Source organism: Octopus bimaculoides, chromosome 13, assembly GCF_001194135.2.
Source record: "Octopus bimaculoides isolate UCB-OBI-ISO-001 chromosome 13, ASM119413v2, whole genome shotgun sequence".
Lineage (NCBI taxonomy): Eukaryota > Metazoa > Mollusca > Cephalopoda > Octopoda > Octopodidae > Octopus > Octopus bimaculoides.
This window is the reverse complement of record NC_068993.1, coordinates 32,672,860-32,692,269: the sequence shown is the minus strand read 5'-3', so window position 1 is coordinate 32,692,269 and position 19,410 is coordinate 32,672,860. Positions and strand designations below refer to the sequence as shown.

The window sequence follows — 19,410 nt, the reverse complement described above, 5'->3', positions numbered from 1 at the left end:
ATTGGTGTTATGTTTCCCTCGGACTGACTCGCAGAGATAACATAACGAGTTATACAATTTAATTATTACATTTATTGTTCAATTACATACAAAGAACGCACTCACCCAATGTTCGTTATGAATAAACAAAAGTCATGTCCGCTATATATATATCAATGACATTTTACTACGACAGTCCCACAAGACAACAACAATGAAACAATGAACTCAGACGAACCACATGACACACGGAACGTCAGACGAATTACATATCTAACAGTCCATATAACAATTGGGATGGTAGAATATTCCATTATAATACTACTATGACCTACTTTGGCAATATTTCATAGTTCTATGTCCAAATATTTTGTGATATCTTTTTTATGATTAACCACTTATTATAAATGTATGTAAGGTATGGCTGTGTGGTAAGTAGCTTGCTTACCAACCACATGGTTCCGTGGCACCTTGGGCAAGTGCCTTCTATTATAACTTCAGGTCGACCAAAGCCTTGTGAGTGGATTTGGTAGATGGAAACTGAAAGAAGCCCATCGTATATATGTATATATACATATGTATGTGTGTGTATATGTTTGTGTGTATGTGTTTGTCCCCCCAACATCGCTTGACAACCGATGCTGATGTGTTTATGTCTCCATAACTTAGCAGTTCGGCAACATAGTCCAATAGAATAAGTACTATGCTTACAAAGAATAAGTCCTTGGGTCGATTTGCTCGACTAAAGGTGGTGCTCCAGCATGGCCACAGTGAAATGACTGAAACAAGTTAAAGAATAAAAGAATATATATATATATATATATATATATGTATAAGAATTTAAAACCAAATGATATTATTATCATTTATTGTTTCTAAGTTGAATATTCAATTAATTTTACAGGAAATTAAAAAATCCAAAATCTTGCTTGGTAAGGCTGGAATTATTAAGGAAGAGGAGGAAGAAAAAGAGGTATGCTATCACATTTGTATCATTAAAATAATATTGTTATTGTCATTGTTAATATGTCTGTTGTTGTTCTATAGCCCTAGATCAGCTCTGATAGAATAAGTCTAGGATTAAAGATATTCTAGCTTTGACTCTCCTGTTTCTTCAGATATGTTTGTAGGACTGCATCGTTTAATGTGTCCTTCCTTTTAGACAGTATGGTGGGATTTAAGGAAGATTTGGTTGCTGTTTCTTGTAGGTTGAGTGACCTCATAGATACCTTTTTTTTTTCCCCAAATCTAGCATTTTGTTGTTAATCAAGCAATACATTTGTGTACAATTCTTACCTTTTGAAAATATAATGAATGTTACATAAAATATTGCTTTGTTAACCTGACTGTAATCACCAGTGACATCTGGTGGCTATAATTAGTATTAGTGTACCCTAATATGTATATGAATGTCTATATCTATCTCTCTGTCTGTCTTCAGAATAAATTACTAATAATTGCTACACTGTAATATTAATGATGATAATAATAATAATAATAATAATGATGATGATGATGATGATGGTGATGGTGATGGTGATGATGATGATGATTGAGATATAAAGATCTACAAATAGAAGTAACCTGAACATGGGGTCTGAAAACAGAAAGAATCCTTTAATAAGAGTTGTTTTAATAAGTATGATCATAAAACACGCTGACAAATATATAACCAAACCCTAACATATTGAGAATAGTGCTGCTAGGTATCACACAACTAACACAGAGCACTTTCAATGTAGTAAAAATAACAACACCAGATCGCACCACAGTACATATCCAAGGCAGACAAAGCTATGCTCGGTAGTGTAGTGAAAGCATGCAATATAAATAAAACTACTGATGGCACAGGACAAAACATTGAATGTGTGTGTGTATATGTGTGTGTGTGTGTATTGTGAGTGTTTTGCATGTAAACAGGTTTAACATAGAAAAGAAAAAAAAGATCACAAGAGCTACAAATATATTTAGGATGTACAAAGACAAAGGACAGGGGATTTACATAGGAATATGTACACAGTAAAAAACAATAACAATTAAAAAAATTCTAACAAACAAATTCCCCGACGGAAGGAAACAGCACTCAGGGGCAACCAAAGTACCTCAGAGATCCCAAGCCGCCCTACTGACAAGGAGTTCCATGACAAGTGCTTTTCTCTTCTCTGTACTCTTCAGCCTACGTGTAGGTTCATTCGCTTGGGCCATCCTTGTCACATTCATCCCTCTTACAACAATTTACTGGTAGGAAGCAGCACATCCCTCTCAACTCATACCTTCCTTTTCAAATGGAATTTTAAAAAGTTGATCAGAGCTTGGTTGAAGAGGAAAGAGTCTGTCTCCAGTCCTTTCAATCTTGTCCACCTCACAACCACTTTTGCCATAGCCACGAGAGAAAGGTAAACTGCCTTCCCTTTCTGACCAAAGCAAGGCAGCAGAGCAATCTTCATGATGGAGTCAGCTGATAGCCAGGTCTGTCCTAAACAGGAATCATCATCATCATTATCATCATCATCATCATTATCATCATCATCATTTAACATCCATTTTCCATGCTGGTATGGGTTGAATGGTTTGACAGGGTCCAGTCATCCATAGAGCTGTGTCTGATCCAGATATCAGCTTTGGTATGGTTTCTATGCCCTTCCTAATGCCAACCACTTTACAATGTGTACTGGATGCTTTTTTTATGTGTGGCACCAGCACTAGTGAGGACACTAAGTAACTTGCAAGACAAAGTAAAGAAGGAAAAGGAAAAGCCCTCTCAACTGTGTGGGATTGTATTCAAGAGAACAAGAGATGGCTTTGTGCCAGGTTTTGAAGGCTAAAGCATAGTAGAGGGACAAGCTATAAAATTCATGGCTACCCCTCAGTATGCAATTGTGACCAAAAGTAACTGGAAGGAGATAAAAATGGAGGTGACAGGATACCAGAGTGACTCATGAAGTATAAGAAGATGTGTATAAGGTGAAATATAGATTGTGGATCAGGAGGGAAAGAATGGGTGGATAATTTCATAAGAGTGTGGGAAGGAGTGAACAGATGGATAGAAATTGGGTTAGAAGTGAATGAATATAGGGAGTGATGTAACAGAGTGAAGGTGTGGTCAATGGTAAATATCAGTATGGAATGGGAGGTGACAAGCAACAGCACAGGAGGAGTGGAGGGCAGTAGTATCATATATCTAGATAGATCAGAAAGTAGGGAGATGATGTGCTGGGAGTGACTATGGAGGTGGGCATGAGGGTGATGACATGTTGCAGAGATAGGGTCAGAGGTACATGAGGTTGGCTGTATTGACTGGAATGACAAAGGTTAGGGTTGGGCATTGATAGTTAAAAAGAGAGGCTATTGAGAATGATAGCAGATGGGAAATGGCAGATCTAAGATGTAGTTCAGAGGGGAGCAAGAGATTACTGAAGACACAGAAACGAAGTGACTGGAAAATAATATGAACAGGGATGATAGAATAAGGTACCTAGTAGTGCCAAGGTGGGAAGAAGTATGTGCTGTTTCTGCTCTTAGATAATTGCAGCAACTGAGTAAATACTGTAGTTAGAAGAATGATAGAGGATGAGCCATAGGAAGATGTGATATGGTAGTGGTGCTTAACATGGGCAAATTGGGTTTAGGGCCTAGCATAGACAGGAATAAACACAATGCTTTTAGGACCTCATTTTCACTGGCAGAGAAGGTCTTGAGCACAGCGAATCACCAATTGTCTCAGTCTTTTGTCTTCTCTGTGAGGTTCAACATCTTGAGATCAGCCCTCACCATTTCAGCCTGTATCTATCCTTGGTTCCCCCTCTTCTACAAGTCCCATTCATTAATGGTAATGATAATGACGATATTCATGTTTAATTTTAGATTCCAACCACTACACAAAGGAAAGATCCTTTCAATTTATCAAATGATGAGTTTTACAATCCAAAGCTTACGATGGATAATGCTCTCCGGACTAACATGGGAGGAAGTCTAATCCAGGTAAGTATCAAATACCAACACTTTCCTCTCTTCTTACTTGATTTCTTTCTTTCCTCTTTTCTTTCTTATTTGCATTTTGTCACATTAGTATTTCATTCATAGTTTTCTTTGTGATATGGGACTTCATTCTTATAGAGTATGTGTGTGTAAAGACAAAGGAATGGCTGTGTGATTAAGAAGTCTGATTCCCAACCATGTGGTTTCAGGTTTAGTCTCACTGTGTGGCACCTGGGGATAGTGCTCTAGTCAGTGCTGGGCTGACCAAAGCCTTGTGATTGAATTTGGTAGACAAAAACTGAAAGAAGACATTGTAAATATGTGTGCGCGCGCGTGTGTGTGTGTGTGTGCATGCGTGCATGTATGCTTAATTTTGTTCTGTATGAAAGTCAGGAGCTGTGTCTTGTTATTTGTTAGTTCACTTCATAACTTTGAAGACATGTGAAATAAAAGATCCCTTACTAGAAAAACAGGTAAGTTTTAGTGGCAGGTTGGACATCTGGCTGTGGAACATTGCCTCAATGACATATTTGTCTAATGCACACTAGATTGAAAAATTGATATGAAATGAATGCATGAATATATATATTTCACTGTGTAAAGCAGAAGTACGACACTTAGGGTAGTGACTGACATTTTTAGCTTCCAATAAATAAACTCTACTTTGTGTATTGAGAACTCTTTTTCTTGTTTGGAAATTCAAATGTGTGTGTGTGTGTATTTATTTATTATTTTTTTTTCTGTAGCACTCTACCCCAGCTTTGGAATTAAGGCAGCCCCTGTTCCCAACTCATATGGGGCCTTCAAAACTACGCAGTTTCCATCGTCCACAAATCAAACGTTATTCCTATGGAGCATTGGCCACACATGGGCCACATTCGGTTTTGCCTTTGTTAAAACAAATAAAGCGGAAAGCAAAGGTAAGATGATATTTTTACTTTCGGTTCTGATATTCTATTCAAGCAATGATTTTTGTAACAATTCAAATAAGGCATCTGAAAACAACAACAATATTTTCTGAGTGAATTTTTTCAATTTTGTTTCTTGTTTCAGATGAGAGAAGTGGAACGGCAAGCTTATGGTGGTGGGGAAATTTTCTTCATGCGTACAATGCAGGATCTTTCTGGCATGGATGGAGAACTTATCATGACTGAATACTCTGAAGAATTTCCACCTTTGATGATGCAAGTTGGAATGGCCACCAAAGTCAAGAATTATTATAAAAGGGTATACTTTATAATTCACACCATTTGGTTTCTAGTGAGCAATGTAAAGAGGAATTGAGTTCCGACTATTTCCATTCTTTGACTTCGACACTTCACTTGACATATTTTATAGTTTTGTATTGTACAAACATTTTGCGGTAGTTTTCTATTTTAAGGTTAGTTATTTAAAGTAGAGACCCACTCTAATAGGTATTTATAAGGTATTTCTAAAGGGTCTATCAGGTATCTACTAGGTTTATCAACATCTCATCATTGTCATCGTAATCATTATAATTATCAACATTTTAACATCTGTCTTATACTGGAAGAGTGTCCTATTGGACACTCTTCGGTACACAACCAACCATTCCATTCCAGTCTGTGTCATCTTGTCCACTAGACCCAACATCCTTAGATCTGCCGCCACCACTTCTTTTGTGTTTCTTGGTTTTCTTCTAACACACATCCTTCTACTGTCAGTACATTGTTGTTTATATGCATTACATGTCCATACCAGTACAATCATTTGTCTGGTGGAACATCAGTTGTTGCTTTTAATATCCAGTCACCTCAGTTTATTTGCCCTCTGTCTTTCATCGCTATTAATTGTACTTTCTGTTCTGTGGTTGAAAGATCTATTGCAAGTTTCACTTGTCAGAAGGGTTAACTCTTTTAATCCTGACCCACCTGAGACTAATCTCTGGTTCTTATACTAAAACCTTTGTTTAAAAATATTCATATTTAAATTAAAGCATTCCATCATATAATTTTATTTGAAACTGTTCCAAACACTGGCTAAATTTAGGCATTTTACTAAATCCCTTGAAATTATAAATTATTTTAAAGGTTAATTGAAACTTAATACAGTGTTTTTCTTAAAAAGTATAGCTCTTAAAGGGTTAAAGCCAGTTAATGAAAGTTAATGAAGTACTTGTTAGTTATACAGTTATTTCTGCCTAACTGAACTTTGTTTTGTATCAGTTTACGGATGGGTTGTTTAATGAACCATTGGAAGTTTATTTGTCTTGGTTATCTACATACACAGCACAGCAGCAATGACAACGTGTGAGCTTGACAGTTTGACCAGAATCTCAATATTTTATTGACTTGCCTTCTGGTGACTTCACTCACACTTCATCCCATCATTCAATTATTTTGCAGTGACTATGAACAAGGCACAGCTTCTCATGGGATGGCTGTATGGTTAAGAACTTTGCTTCCCGACCATATGGTTAAAGGTTCAGTCCCACTGCATAGCTCCTTCTAATTCTAGTAAAACCTGAAGTTGACTAATGTCTTGTGGTAGATGAAAACTGAAAGAAACCAGTTGTATGTATGTGTGTGTGTATATGTGTGTGTGTGTGTGTGTATATATATATGTATATATATATATATATATATAGCAGAGAGTTCAGAGAGCTCCTACTGCTGCTGGTGACAAAGGGCCTCTCGCTCAGAGTAAAAGGTACATTTTATGATGCATTTGTGTGAACAGCCATGCTACATGGCAGTGAAACATGGGTCGTGACTGCTGAGGACATGCATAAGCTTGCAAGGAATGAAGCCAGTATGCTCCGCTGGATGTGTAATGTCAGTGTGCATACACGACAGAGTGTAAGTATCCTGAGAGAAAAGTTGGATTTAAGAAGCATCAGATGTGGTGTGCAAGAGAGATGACTGTGCTGGTATGGTCATGTGTTGTGAATAGATAAGCACAGCTGTGTGAAAAAGTGTCACACTCTCTCAATAGAGGGAACCTGTTGAAGAGGTAGACCCAGGAAGACCTGGGATGAGGTGGTGAAGCACGATCTTTGAACATTGGGCCTCACCGAAGCAATGACAAGTGACATGCTGTGCTTGAGAAGACCCGGCAAGCCAAGTGAGACCGTAACCATGGCCTATGCCAGTGCAGCATAACCAGCCCATTTAAGAATACCCTTCAACCATTGGGTAATAAACTGTGTTTGTGAAGACCTGTTGAGGCAAATGAAATCATTGTCATGGCCGATGACAGTACTGCTTGATTGGCACCTGTACCAGTGGCACATTAAAAGCACCATTCAAGCATGATCATTGCCAGTGCTGCCTGACTGGCTCCTGTACCGGTGGCACATAAAAAGCACCATTCAAGCATGGTCGATGCCAGTACTGCCTGACTCGCCCTCGTGCTGGTGGCATGTAAAAAGCACCCACTACACTCTTGGAGTGGTTGTTGTTAGGAAGGGTGTCCAGCTGTAGAAACTTTGCCAGATCGGATTGGAGCCTGGTACAGCCTTCTGGCTTGCCAGCACCCAATCAAACCCTCCAATCCATGCCAGCACGTTAAATGACGACGATGATGATAATAATGATACAGACACACACACACACACACACACACACACACACACACACACACATGCACACGTGTGTATGTATATATATGTGTGTTTTTGTCTTGACATCATGTGATAGTTGTAAGCAAGTACCACCATCATACAAATGGTGTCATTTGTTTCCAATCTTCAATGGAGAAACATCTAGCTATGGGAAAATATTATCTTACTTGAAAACAGGCGAAGCTTAATGACAGGAAGGGCATCTGGCCATAGAAAAATCTGCCTCAGTGAATTCTGTCCAATTAATTTCCATGCAAGCATGGGAGAATGGACATTAAAATTATGCTGAAGAACTGTACTTCAATGAAGTAGACTTACCTATAGAGAATTATGTGCCCTGGCTAAGGTGCATGTGCAGAGAGAGAGAAAGAGAGAGAGAGAGAGGAGAGATTTTTGTCAAATGTTACCTTTCATAACAGAAAAACACCCACTATGGAAAGTGATATTTATTTTGGAATTTCATTATTTCAGTTTTCTAATCTCAGTATTATTATTATTGTTATTATTATTATTATTATTGCTGAAAATAATATACTACAATAAGTTTTATTTCTTTATATGAAAATAAATTTCATTTATTTTATAATTCTGTTGTTCATTTTCAAAAGGATTTGTATTTATCTAACCTTATTTTTTTAATTTTGTTGATTTCTGTCTTGTAAACAATTTTTTTCTTCCTCATTCACAGAAACCAGGGAAAGACTCTAATCCACCACAGTATATTTATGGGGAACTGGCATATGCTCACACATCTCCATTCTTGGGCAGTTTGGCTCCCGGTCTGTGCCTTCAAGCCTTCGAAAATAATTTATTCCGAGCTCCTATTTATGAACATTGTATGCCCGAGACTGACTTTTTAATTATACGAACCAGGCAGCAGTAAGTATAGTTTGAATATCAAATAAAATCACTAGAAAACCTGAAGAAACTTGTTTTGGTGTGCAGCACCAAGTGTTAATACTAGAAGAAGTTAAAATATGATGGTGTTATGAGTTTTTGTTGCAAGGAGAGGAAATATCTTAACATTTTAGGTAGTGACCGTCACTATCTAATGAAGAGTGTTAACATACCTCATATTTTTTACTTTTATTGCATTTCAGAAATAATTTTCACATTCGCAATCTAAATTTTGATAGAGTTTGATTATTTTGAAATGTTGTGTTTGTTAAATTGTTGAGGAAATAGACAAATAGATAATTACTGGATTATTGAATTATAAGTTTTGTTGATGTTTTTGATGGATAATCTCTTACATGTTAGACCCTTGTAGCCAATGAAGGTTATCATTATTATTATTATCATTATTATTATTATCATTATTATTATTATCATTATTATTATTATATTTAGGGCGGCAAGCTGGCCAAATTGTTAGTATGTTGGGCGAAATGTTTGGAGGTATTTCGTCTGTCTTCACATTCTGAGTTTAAATTCCGCCAAGGTTGACTTTGCCTCTCATCCCTTTAGGGTCGATAAAATAAGTATCAGTTGTGTACTGGAGTTGATGTAATTGTCTATCCCCCTCCCTTAAATTTCAGGCCTTGTGCCTATAGTAGAAAGAATTATTATTATATTTTACTTCTCAGAACTCTCTATCTTAGTTGCTCCTGTTAATTCTTTGAGATTGGACAGCAACCTGTTGTCAAAGGTCTCACAGGGTCTCTTTCCACAAATTATAAGACTTGGTACCTTGATGTTAAGCATTGTGGAAGATACTTAATACCAATCTTTAAATTGTTGCTGTCCCCAAAAAGGCAGTTTTTTTTAGCATGCTCTACCCTCATGTTGTTGTTGTTATTATTATTATCTTATGATCTTTTCAGTTATTACATCCGTGAAATAACCTGTATCTATATCATTGGTCAAGAATGTGCACTCTATGAAGTACCAGGCCCAAACTCCAAAAGAGCCAATAACTTCATCCGGGACTTTCTGCAGGTACACTTGAAATGTTTGCATATTGCGGGTGGCTGGATGGCATTTGGCTATGTTTTTTTATGTTCTAAGTTCAAATCCTGCCAAGGTTAATGTTGCCTTTCATCCTTCCAAGGCCAACAAAATAAGTACCAGCAAATATAACTATGTGTGTGTTTGTCCTTTTGTTATTGTTTTTCTCTGGAAATATTTTGCATTTGGAACATAAATTAAAACAATGTTGATGAAAGGTTTTGATTTAGATTTCTTTAAAACAGGGAAATTGCATCATGTATCCAGGGTTTGTCTAGGGTGGGTTGGTATCAAAAGGGATATACATACATTACCATTTCGAATCTTGGACAATCCATCTCGTAAATGAAAGTAAGAAAAATTAGAAAAAAAAGATTAATAAATAAATAAAGTAGCCAAAAACAGTCAGAAATTAGTAAAAAAGGTCAGAAATAAGCAAAACAGTTGATTACAGGTAGAGGCTGTGGAAATGCTCTTCGAAAACTAATAGAAAGTCGAATAGGTGACACAAAGTGGATTTTCCCATTGTATAGTGGACAGCCAAAAGCAGGTCGCATCTAAAACAAAAGACTGACCTCTCAATGACATAGAAAGGGTTACAAGTCAAGTGTTTACTATACATCATCCAGTATGAAGATGCAAAGACAAAGAGATTTGAGAATTTCTTGTTTAGCAATGATTGAGTGGATTCAGTTTCAAATCATCAGCAGAGCCATGTGAAGTCCTTACACAGTCAGAAAGTTGAAAAAATATAGAGAAATTATTGACTTGTGCCATGTAACACCTTGGAATATCTTTTCAATTGTGATAATAAAACAGATGTTTTCTCACCACTGTCAAAAATTAATTTCTCTTCCAAAGAGAGAACGGAATTGTCTCTTTCTTTCAATTTTTCATTGGAATGTATGGAGGCACTATGTTGTCATGACAATGTTAAAAATTGACTAACTTGATCAATCTGTGACTAAACCTGGATTTAATTTCATTTTATACACACAATGTCCAACAGGCTCTCTTGAGGTTGTAGATAGTTTCTGTTACCTAGGTAACCAAATTAGCAATGGTGGAGGATGCTCTGAAAGTATTGTTTCTAGAATAAGAACAGAGTGGAGGAAGTTCAGAGAACTATTACCTCTGTTGGTAACAAAAGCACTCTCTCTCAGAGTGAAAGGTAGACTGTATAATACTTGTGTGTGAATGGCTATACTCCATGGTAGTGAGACATGGGTTCTGAATGAAGAAGACATGTGTAGACTGAAGAGAAATGATGGCAGTGTGATCTGTTGAACGTGCAACTTCAGTGCACATGTACAACAAAGTACAAATGTATTTAGAAAAAAGTTGGGCATAAGAGGAATCAAATATAACATGCAAGAGAGAAGACTACATTGGTTTGGACATGTGATGTGTATGAATGAGGACAGCTGCATAAAGAAGTTCCTGTCACTGAAAGTGGATAGTATCTGCCGAAAAGGGAAACCCAGGAAGGTGTGGGATGAAGTAATAAGGACTGGTCTCAGGATGTTGGGCCTCACAGAGGAAACAACAACGGACCAAGATGTCTGGCAATATGAGGTTCTTGAGAAGACCCACCCACATCAGCGAAACTGAGTTCTAAAACTGCTGTGTGCCCTACCCACTCACACTTAACTAGAAAACTTCTCACACACCCTACACAACAAACCAAACTATATCTCTTCATCTTTTCCCTTCCTTGCATTTCCACTTCATGCATTATGCTTACCTGCAGTTGACAGAGGACCTCAGCTCATTGACGTTGCTGTGGCAGACCTTGCAGGCCTTGCCCTTGACGTACCCTGGACGTTAGCAGATGATGATATGATAATGACGATATCTAAGCTCACACACACGCACGCATGCACGCACATGCAGAGTACAGCCTCCAACTGCTGGTGATCAATATATTCAATGTGGTAAAAAAAATTATTATATGAAGTAGCTTGCATACCAACCACATGGTTCTGGGTTCAGTTTCACTGCGTGGCACCTTGGTCAAGTGTCTTCTACTATAGCCACGGGCCAACCAAAGCCTTATGTATGGATTTGGTTGACAAAAACTGAAAGAAGCTCATTGTATATATATATATATATATATATATATATATGTATGTATGTATGTGTGTGTGTATATGTTTGTGCGTCTTTGTTTGTCTCCCCCACTATCGTTTGACAACTGGTGTTGGTGTGTTCATGTCCCTGTAACTTAGTGGATCGACAAAAGAGTCCAATAGGATAAGTACCAGGCTTACAAAGAATAAGTCTTGGGGTTGATTTGTTCGACTAAAGGCAGTGCTCCAGCATGGCTGCAGTCAAATGACTGAAACAAATAAACAAATAAAAAAAAAAGAAAAGAAAGAAGAATGAAAGAAAATTTACTGACAATGCAGTGGAAACATTTGATGTTATGTGGTTGAAGTGAATGTTGTATTGGTGTTGTATAATTACCATAATAGGTTTAGTGTAGGGGCTGGATAATGATATATTTACATAAAACAACATAACGTGTATCAATTCCCCCAATATTGCCCAGAACATTCCTACTGTAATACTCCATTGAACTACTTAGTGTCTTTTGGATCTATGTTTTTCTTTTATAACAACTGTTTTTGTCTGTTCACTTTGACAGGTTTTCATATACCGTCTGTTTTGGAAGAGCAAAGACAATCCTCGTCGTATCAAAATGGACGACATCAAGAAAGCCTTCCCGTCTCACTCAGAGAGCAGTATACGCAAACGACTGAAACTGTGTGCTGACTTCAAGAGAACCGGTAACTACATAAGATATACTCTTTCCTTTTCTTTTCCTGTTGACCTACTTGAAATAACAGTCAAATCTTTCCCCTGTGGTCATTGATATTACGAGTCTAGTCTGGCTGGAACAATGATTGTAGGTCTGTTGGATCTGAACTGACCTATGCTAAGCAACAACAACAACAGTAATTAATAACAATACCCTCACTACCACTACCACCACCACCATCATTACTGTACAATGTTCCATGTGTTCTAAGCTCTGAAATGGTCTCATGTCTTTTCTGTAAGTGATGGACATTTCTCAACTGGTTGAATATCTGTGATGAACACAACTCACCATGTGTGGTTAAGTTGTGAAGACGTCATTACAATTTCTTTATTACTTAGTCATTAGTACCTTGTTACTAATAACAACTTCCTTATTAATTATTTATTACTGCCTCATTATTAATCACAACCTTCTGACTTCATTGGTTAGGCCATGCCTATGGTCCTCTTTGACATGCTAGAAATAACAGCTAAATCTACCTCGTATAACACCCTAACATCTAAAAACAAAAATAAATGAACACATTGAAGAATGCGTTCATTTTCATGTTTTAAGATATGACAAGTGACCGAAACATTTGGTGATTTGCTGTGCTTAAGAAGATACATTAAACTAAGTGAAATTGCAGTCGTGGCCAGTGCCGGTGACATGGAAAAGGCACTCATGCTAGTGACACTTAAAAGGCATCCACTACACTCTTATGAAGTGTTTGGCATTTGTAAGTGCATCCAACTGTGGAAACCAAGCCAAAACAGACTGGAGCCTGGTGCAGTTCCAGTCAAATCACCTAATCCATGTCAGCATGGAAAATGGACACTAAATGATGATGATAACGATGATGATATGCTTGAAAAACTAATTGGATGGTTTCATTGCTGGAATGCTATTGAAGTATCAGATCTGTTCCATAAGGGCTGACTTAAAGTTGAACAACAATAACCACAACAAGGACAAGTATCAACAGCAGCCACATCATTGCTACAACCATTAATATTGATGAAATAAAATTTGCTGAGAAAACCAAGAAAATGTGTTTTTGAAAAATACCCTGTGTAGATTTTCTGCTATCTGAGTTTCACAGAGTATCCTTTGTCATTACCATCACCAATGAACCAGTGATTGTTCTGTAAGCAATGATGCTGTTCTTCACTAAATGCATGTGATACGGAAAACAATAATAATTCAATTCTAACGTACTGGTGACATGCAAAAGGTATCTGTGCTGGTGACACATAAAAGGCACCCATGCTGGTGACACGTTAAAGGCACCTGTGCTGGTGACATATAAAGGACATCCAAGACACTCAATGGAGTGGTTGGCATTAGGAGGGGCATCTAGCTGTAGAAACCAAACCAAAACAAACTGGAGCCTAGTACAGCTCTCCAGCTTACCAGTTCCAGCATGGAAAATGGACTCTAAATGATAATGAATGTTTTGTTTGGTTTTATTACTGTGTTTGGTAACTAAAGAAATGGATGGAGGTTATCAAGGCTGATGCCAAAGTAAATACATACTGCTTACCTTGATGGGCTGACTGCCAAGTGGCTTGCAGGCCTCCACGTTTTCTTTATTGTTGATTTCCATTCTTCCTTCATACCTCATATCTTTATTTTTTATCTTTTGGTAATATTTTATAACTGCATTCTGAACTGGAAATAAATGTCTTTTTACCAGGAATGGACTCAAACTGGTGGGTATTGAAACCAGACTTTCGTTTACCCACTGAAGAAGAGATGCGAGCAATGGTGTCCCCAGAACAATGTTGTGGCTATTATGCCATGCTGGCTGCTGAGCAAAGATTAAAAGTAAGCTAATGGCCATCAGTGGTCTCTTATTTTATTTGCTCTGTTCTTCATTTTTGCTCGTTTTAGTCTTCTTTTGATTTGCAGTAGAATTCTTTACTTTCCTCTCATTCTCACTCTCTCTCTCTTTTCTCTGTCTTTCTATTTTTCTGTTTTTTTCTCTCTTCAATTCTTTTTTCTGTCCTTCCTCTTTTCCTCCTTCTTTCCACCCTTCACTCCCTTCTCTCTTTCCCCTCCTCTATCTTCCTTTCTTCCTCCCTTCTCCTTTTCTCTGTCTCTCCATTTTGTCTTTCTCCTTCCATCCCTTTTCCTTTTGTCCCATCCATCCATCCATTCACCCACCCATCCACTATATCTTAATCTTTCTGTCTTTTCACCTCTTTCTCTCAATCTAACTTTATTTATGGTGGTGGATGGCAAACTCAGTAGAATGTTGGACTTTACACTCTGCAGTACATTCTCTCTCTCTCTTGTAGGTATTTAGTCCTATCCTTTCATATTCTCAGCTGAAATATCACTGGGGGCTGGTGGTTGACTTTAGTCAAATACTGGTGGGGGGGGGGTAACTTTAGTCATGCTCCTCCCTCATCCTTATACTAAAGTTAAATAATTGGTAACCTTATTTGAACATTTCATTTAATGTGTTGGTCTTTTTTTTTACAGGATGCAGGATATGGTGAAAAGTCTCTGTTTGCCCCTGAAGATGATAATGAGGAAGAGACACAGATGAAGATTGATGATGAGGTTACTAAAATTAATTAGCTTGCTAATATTAACTAATTCATATCCCAGCCTATTACAAATACTATTGTGTGGAGATGAAACAAAAAAAACTTTGCTGTTGTAAGCACTATGTGATTAACAAGTGTTCTGTTAAACCATGGCATTTCAGTTCTAACTCTTCTATGGTTATGGATATGGTTTAGAGATTAGAATATGTTTAATTGGCAGACTTGTCCTATCTATACAAAGACCAAGTCTTCAGCAGTTAATTACCCCATAACAACCCATTAAGCAGTTATGGGACAAATCTATTATTATTTTTATTATTTGACTTTATGTGAAGTTTTGTAAATGAGATCTAGTTTCTTTTTAATGTAGGTACGGACAGCACCTTGGAACACAACAAGAGCCTTTATTTCTGCTATGAAAGGCAAGTGCCTTCTTGATCTAACTGGAGTTGCTGATCCGACAGGTTGCGGGGAAGGTTTCTCCTATGTGAAGGTACCCAATAAACCTCAACCAAAGGAAGAAGGGAATAGTCAGACCCCTGTGAAGCGTACAGTTACAGGCACTGATGCTGATTTACGAAGACTTAATCTTAAAGATGCAAAACAGCTTCTCCGCAAATTTGGGGTGCAGGAGTCAGAGGTAAGTTAATGGATATGTTATAGTGGATCTGTCATTTGTTCATAAATGTGTGTAATATTTAATCTAAAATATCTGTTTGTCAATTAATCAGTCACTTATAAATTTTCTTGTTTTAGATTAAAAAATTGTCTCGATGGGAAGTTATTGATGTTGTGAGAACCATGTCAACAGCTCAGGCTAAAACAGGACAAGATGGTACAGGTGTGTATCCCCTGAAGGTTTTCTAAATGAATCCCTATAATACTAACTTAGTAATAGAGTACTATGTTAGACCCTGAGTGTTGTAGCTGATTAGGTTGGTAGACATCAGTTTATTAATTTGAATAAGATTTGGTTATTTATATCTTGTAACTATGGCAACACTGTGTTTCTGCAACAAGATACTTAAACTACCCGTGTACCTAACTACAAATAATGACCGTATGTAGATACAGATGTACTGCTTGTCAGTGAAAGCAGAGGGAGCACTGTGTTTTACTAGGCTGCATTACTGAATTGAATTTTTTCCACAAATGTCAAGTAATGGAGGATGGGTTCAGGTAGGTTGTATTCTTCCATTCCCATATTGTTTTTTTTTTCTTGTTATATTTCATTATTCCAAGGAAGAAGAATGTTATTCATAACCTTTGGAAACTGTTGCAGAGTTGTGAGATTGATGTGATTGATGTTTGACTTAACATCTTGAATCTTGATGAGTGAAGGGTGAGTTGGTGGGTGGGTGGGAGAAAATGGTTTTGATCAGAGTGGAAATTCCAGAGATTAGCAATTCTGTAGTGTTGAAAGGACTAGACAAGGTGTTTAGTATAGGACCTGGTAGTGATAGTTATGAGTGGAATGAACCATATTTGGTGAGGAAAAGGAGGGAGTTTGGATGCATCAGGTGAGTTTTAAACAGAGCAGGAGGTAGAGATGGTACATGTTTTGCTACTTCAGAAGCAGAGTCTTGACTCTGCTTCATTGCTGTAAGCTGCAGGAGTACTATGTGATTGATGTGCATTTATTTTATTAGATTATAATTCTGTTTCTTCTTGCACTGCATAAATTGGTGATTCACTTCCAGCTATTATTTAACAACTAAATTATAAAGGGCTCTATTTATTTGAAAGTGGATTACCTCTGGTTTCATGGCAGACAAAAGACAGGACATACCATTCTGTCACAAGGTAACTTAACAATTGTGCTGTTTGGAGAGGTGTGGGTCCCTACCAGATCAAATTGCTCTAAATATGGTACATGAAGATAACATTTTTATGTTGTGAAGCAACACTTAGTTGGATGTTCCAAGTGCTTTTGCATGTTTAACCACAACTGGTCATCGGGGGAACATTTTATAGCATTATGTTGATCTTGATCATTGTAAAGTAATGCTGTACAGTGCTCCCCTGATGGTCCATTGTGATTTAGCATCTAATTGTACTTGGGGCATCTGATGTAAAGGTTTCAAACAACCATAATGGTGAAATGTACATAGGGAACAAATGACATAAACTAGTGTTTATTATAATTTTTCCTACAACATGAATGTGTATGTGTGTGTGTGTGTGTGTGTGTGTGCATGCATGTGCATGCATGTATGCAGGTAAAATATAAAGGCCTCCTCATCTCTGATGATGCTCTTAAGAGCTGATAGATTATCTCTGATTTCATGGCATTAGGTAGATAAATGATAAATTACCTTCTTGGACAAGACACTCCACTCTATTACATGTGACTAACGGGTGTGTTGTTTGGTGAAGTCTTGACCCCTTACAAGGTCTACTTAGAAGAAGATCCCATGTGTGTGTGTGTGTGTGTGTGTATGAGAATATTTCCAGCACACATCTTTGACACTGAGCAAAACTTTGATGTTATGTTTACATTTTTAGAAAGTGCAGAGCTACAGGATGTTATGTTTACATTCTCAGTAAACAATACATCCTGCAGCTCTGCCCTTTCAAAGATCAGTGGAATAAAAAATCCAGTTCTTGAAGAACACATAAGGGTTGGTGACAAGAAGAGCATCCAGTCATGAAACATTACTTTTGTGTCCATTGTGTAACCTGTGTCATGATGGAAAATATGGCTGTAAGACAGAAACAAACTCAGGATGATTGAATTGTATAAAGTTGACCACCCCATCCATAAGGTAGTCTAGCTATGACCTCCCAGTTAGATTGACATTCCTGTTCTCTTTTTGATGTTATATTTCTTTACAGTGTTTCATTGATAAAATTTATTACAGGTTGGAGTAAGTTTGCTCGTGGTAACCGATTCTCTGTGGCAGAGCACCAAGAGCGCTACAAAGAGGAATGTCAACGAATATTTGATTTACAAAACAAGTGAGTTCACTTAGAGTTGTTCCCCTTCTTGCAGCCATCATTTCTCTCAATATATTCACACACACACACACACACACACACACACACACACACACACACACACACACACATCATTTTCGTCTACACATATTTTTCCATGTTTGCATGTATACTCCCCCATTACACATTGTATAAATAAATGTGTGTGCTTGTGGTTGAGTATATACATACATATATACTTATGTGTGTGTGTGTGTGTGTGCATATATGTATATGCACATATATTTGTGTATATGCATATATGTCAATGATGGTGGTGGAAGTGATGGTGATAGTGGCAGTGGCACGATATGTCAGAGGATGCTGGAAAATCCATCTTAAAAGTTGAGTTTTAGGTAACCACATATGTACATAGTAAAAAGTAAGCACACACACACACACACACTCACACACACTCACACATACATGTGCGCACACACTCATGCTCACACATTGTACAAAAGATAATTATTATGTTTATGTGAATGCATCTGTGTATATATGTAAGATAGAGGGGAAAAACAGAGAGAGAGAGAGAGAGAGAGAGAGCGAAAGGAAGAAAGCAAAATAGTTTTATTGTTGACAATTATTTGTTTTTTCTATGTTTTAGGGTTCTCTCATCGAAGGAAATTTTATCAACTGATGAAAATTCAAGCTCTGGTGATGATTCAGATTTTGAAGAAATGGGTAAAAATATTGAAAATATGTTGGCTAATAAGAAAACAAGTTCACAGGTTAGCAATTGTTTTCTTCTTTTGCTGTTTCTGATCTAAACACTATATTCATCGCAATTTCTTTTATTTAACTTATTGGGAAATTTAGGGAAATTTCCATCAGTCTTGTAAGTGAAATTTTGTAGGTAGAAACTGTGCAGAAGCCAGTTGTGTGTATATATGTGGCTGTGTGGTGAAGAAGTTTGTTTCCCAACCATATGGTCTTGGGCTCAGTTCCACTTTGTAGCACCTTGGGTAAGTGTCTCCTACTATGGCCCCAGACTTACCAGAACTTTGCGAGCAGATTTGGTTAACAGAATCTGAAAGAAGCCTGTTGTATGCTTGTGTACATACACACATACACACAAACATGTGTGTCTGTACTACATGTGTTTGTCCTTGTCCTGACATCTCATGATGGTAATAAACAAAAAATCTATTTCATATAAATGATGTTCTTTGTTTTCCTGTGGAAAGGCATGTTACCTTGCTTGGAAACAGGTGAGGCTTCATATGTGACTGTAAAAAATCTGCCTCAAAAAATTCCTTCTGACCCATGCAAGCATGAAAAAGTGAACATTAAGTGATGATGTACTATTATAAGGTTTTAGAGTGTGCTTCTTTTTTAGATATATGAACTACTGGATATATATATATATATATAGCAAGGTGTGCTGAAGAGTATCTGTCGTTGAATAAAAGAAAATACAGTTAATTATAATTTTATTCTACATTTTCCCCTCTCACATTCACACACTTATTGCAGCAGTCCTTCAGTTTTTCTAAGCCCTGTAAAAGAACTTGGAAGGTTGGGCCTCTAACTAGACCTTTAGCGATACCCTTAAAGCCAGGAACTTTTTAGCACCCCCTTGTGTG

The 19,410-nt window shown here is 37.3% G+C and overlaps 1 protein-coding gene across 3 annotated transcripts in view; it reads left to right on the top strand.

Moving 5' to 3' along the window:
* LOC106877877 (transcription initiation factor TFIID subunit 1) overlaps positions 1-19,410 on the top strand; it is a 93,401-nt gene that overhangs the window by 26,735 nt on the left and 47,256 nt on the right. For all 3 annotated transcript variants that reach the window (XM_014926919.2, XM_014926917.2, XM_014926918.2), the window contains 13 exons: positions 884-952; positions 3,844-3,960; positions 4,704-4,877; positions 5,011-5,184; positions 8,229-8,419; positions 9,364-9,478; positions 12,135-12,276; positions 13,987-14,117; positions 14,778-14,858; positions 15,216-15,485; positions 15,602-15,686; positions 17,707-17,803; positions 18,432-18,555. In XM_014926919.2, the coding sequence (XP_014782405.1) occupies positions 884-952; positions 3,844-3,960; positions 4,704-4,877; positions 5,011-5,184; positions 8,229-8,419; positions 9,364-9,478; positions 12,135-12,276; positions 13,987-14,117; positions 14,778-14,858; positions 15,216-15,485; positions 15,602-15,686; positions 17,707-17,803; positions 18,432-18,555 (1,770 nt within the window). The remainder of the gene's footprint in view (positions 1-883; positions 953-3,843; positions 3,961-4,703; positions 4,878-5,010; positions 5,185-8,228; positions 8,420-9,363; positions 9,479-12,134; positions 12,277-13,986; positions 14,118-14,777; positions 14,859-15,215; positions 15,486-15,601; positions 15,687-17,706; positions 17,804-18,431; positions 18,556-19,410) is intronic.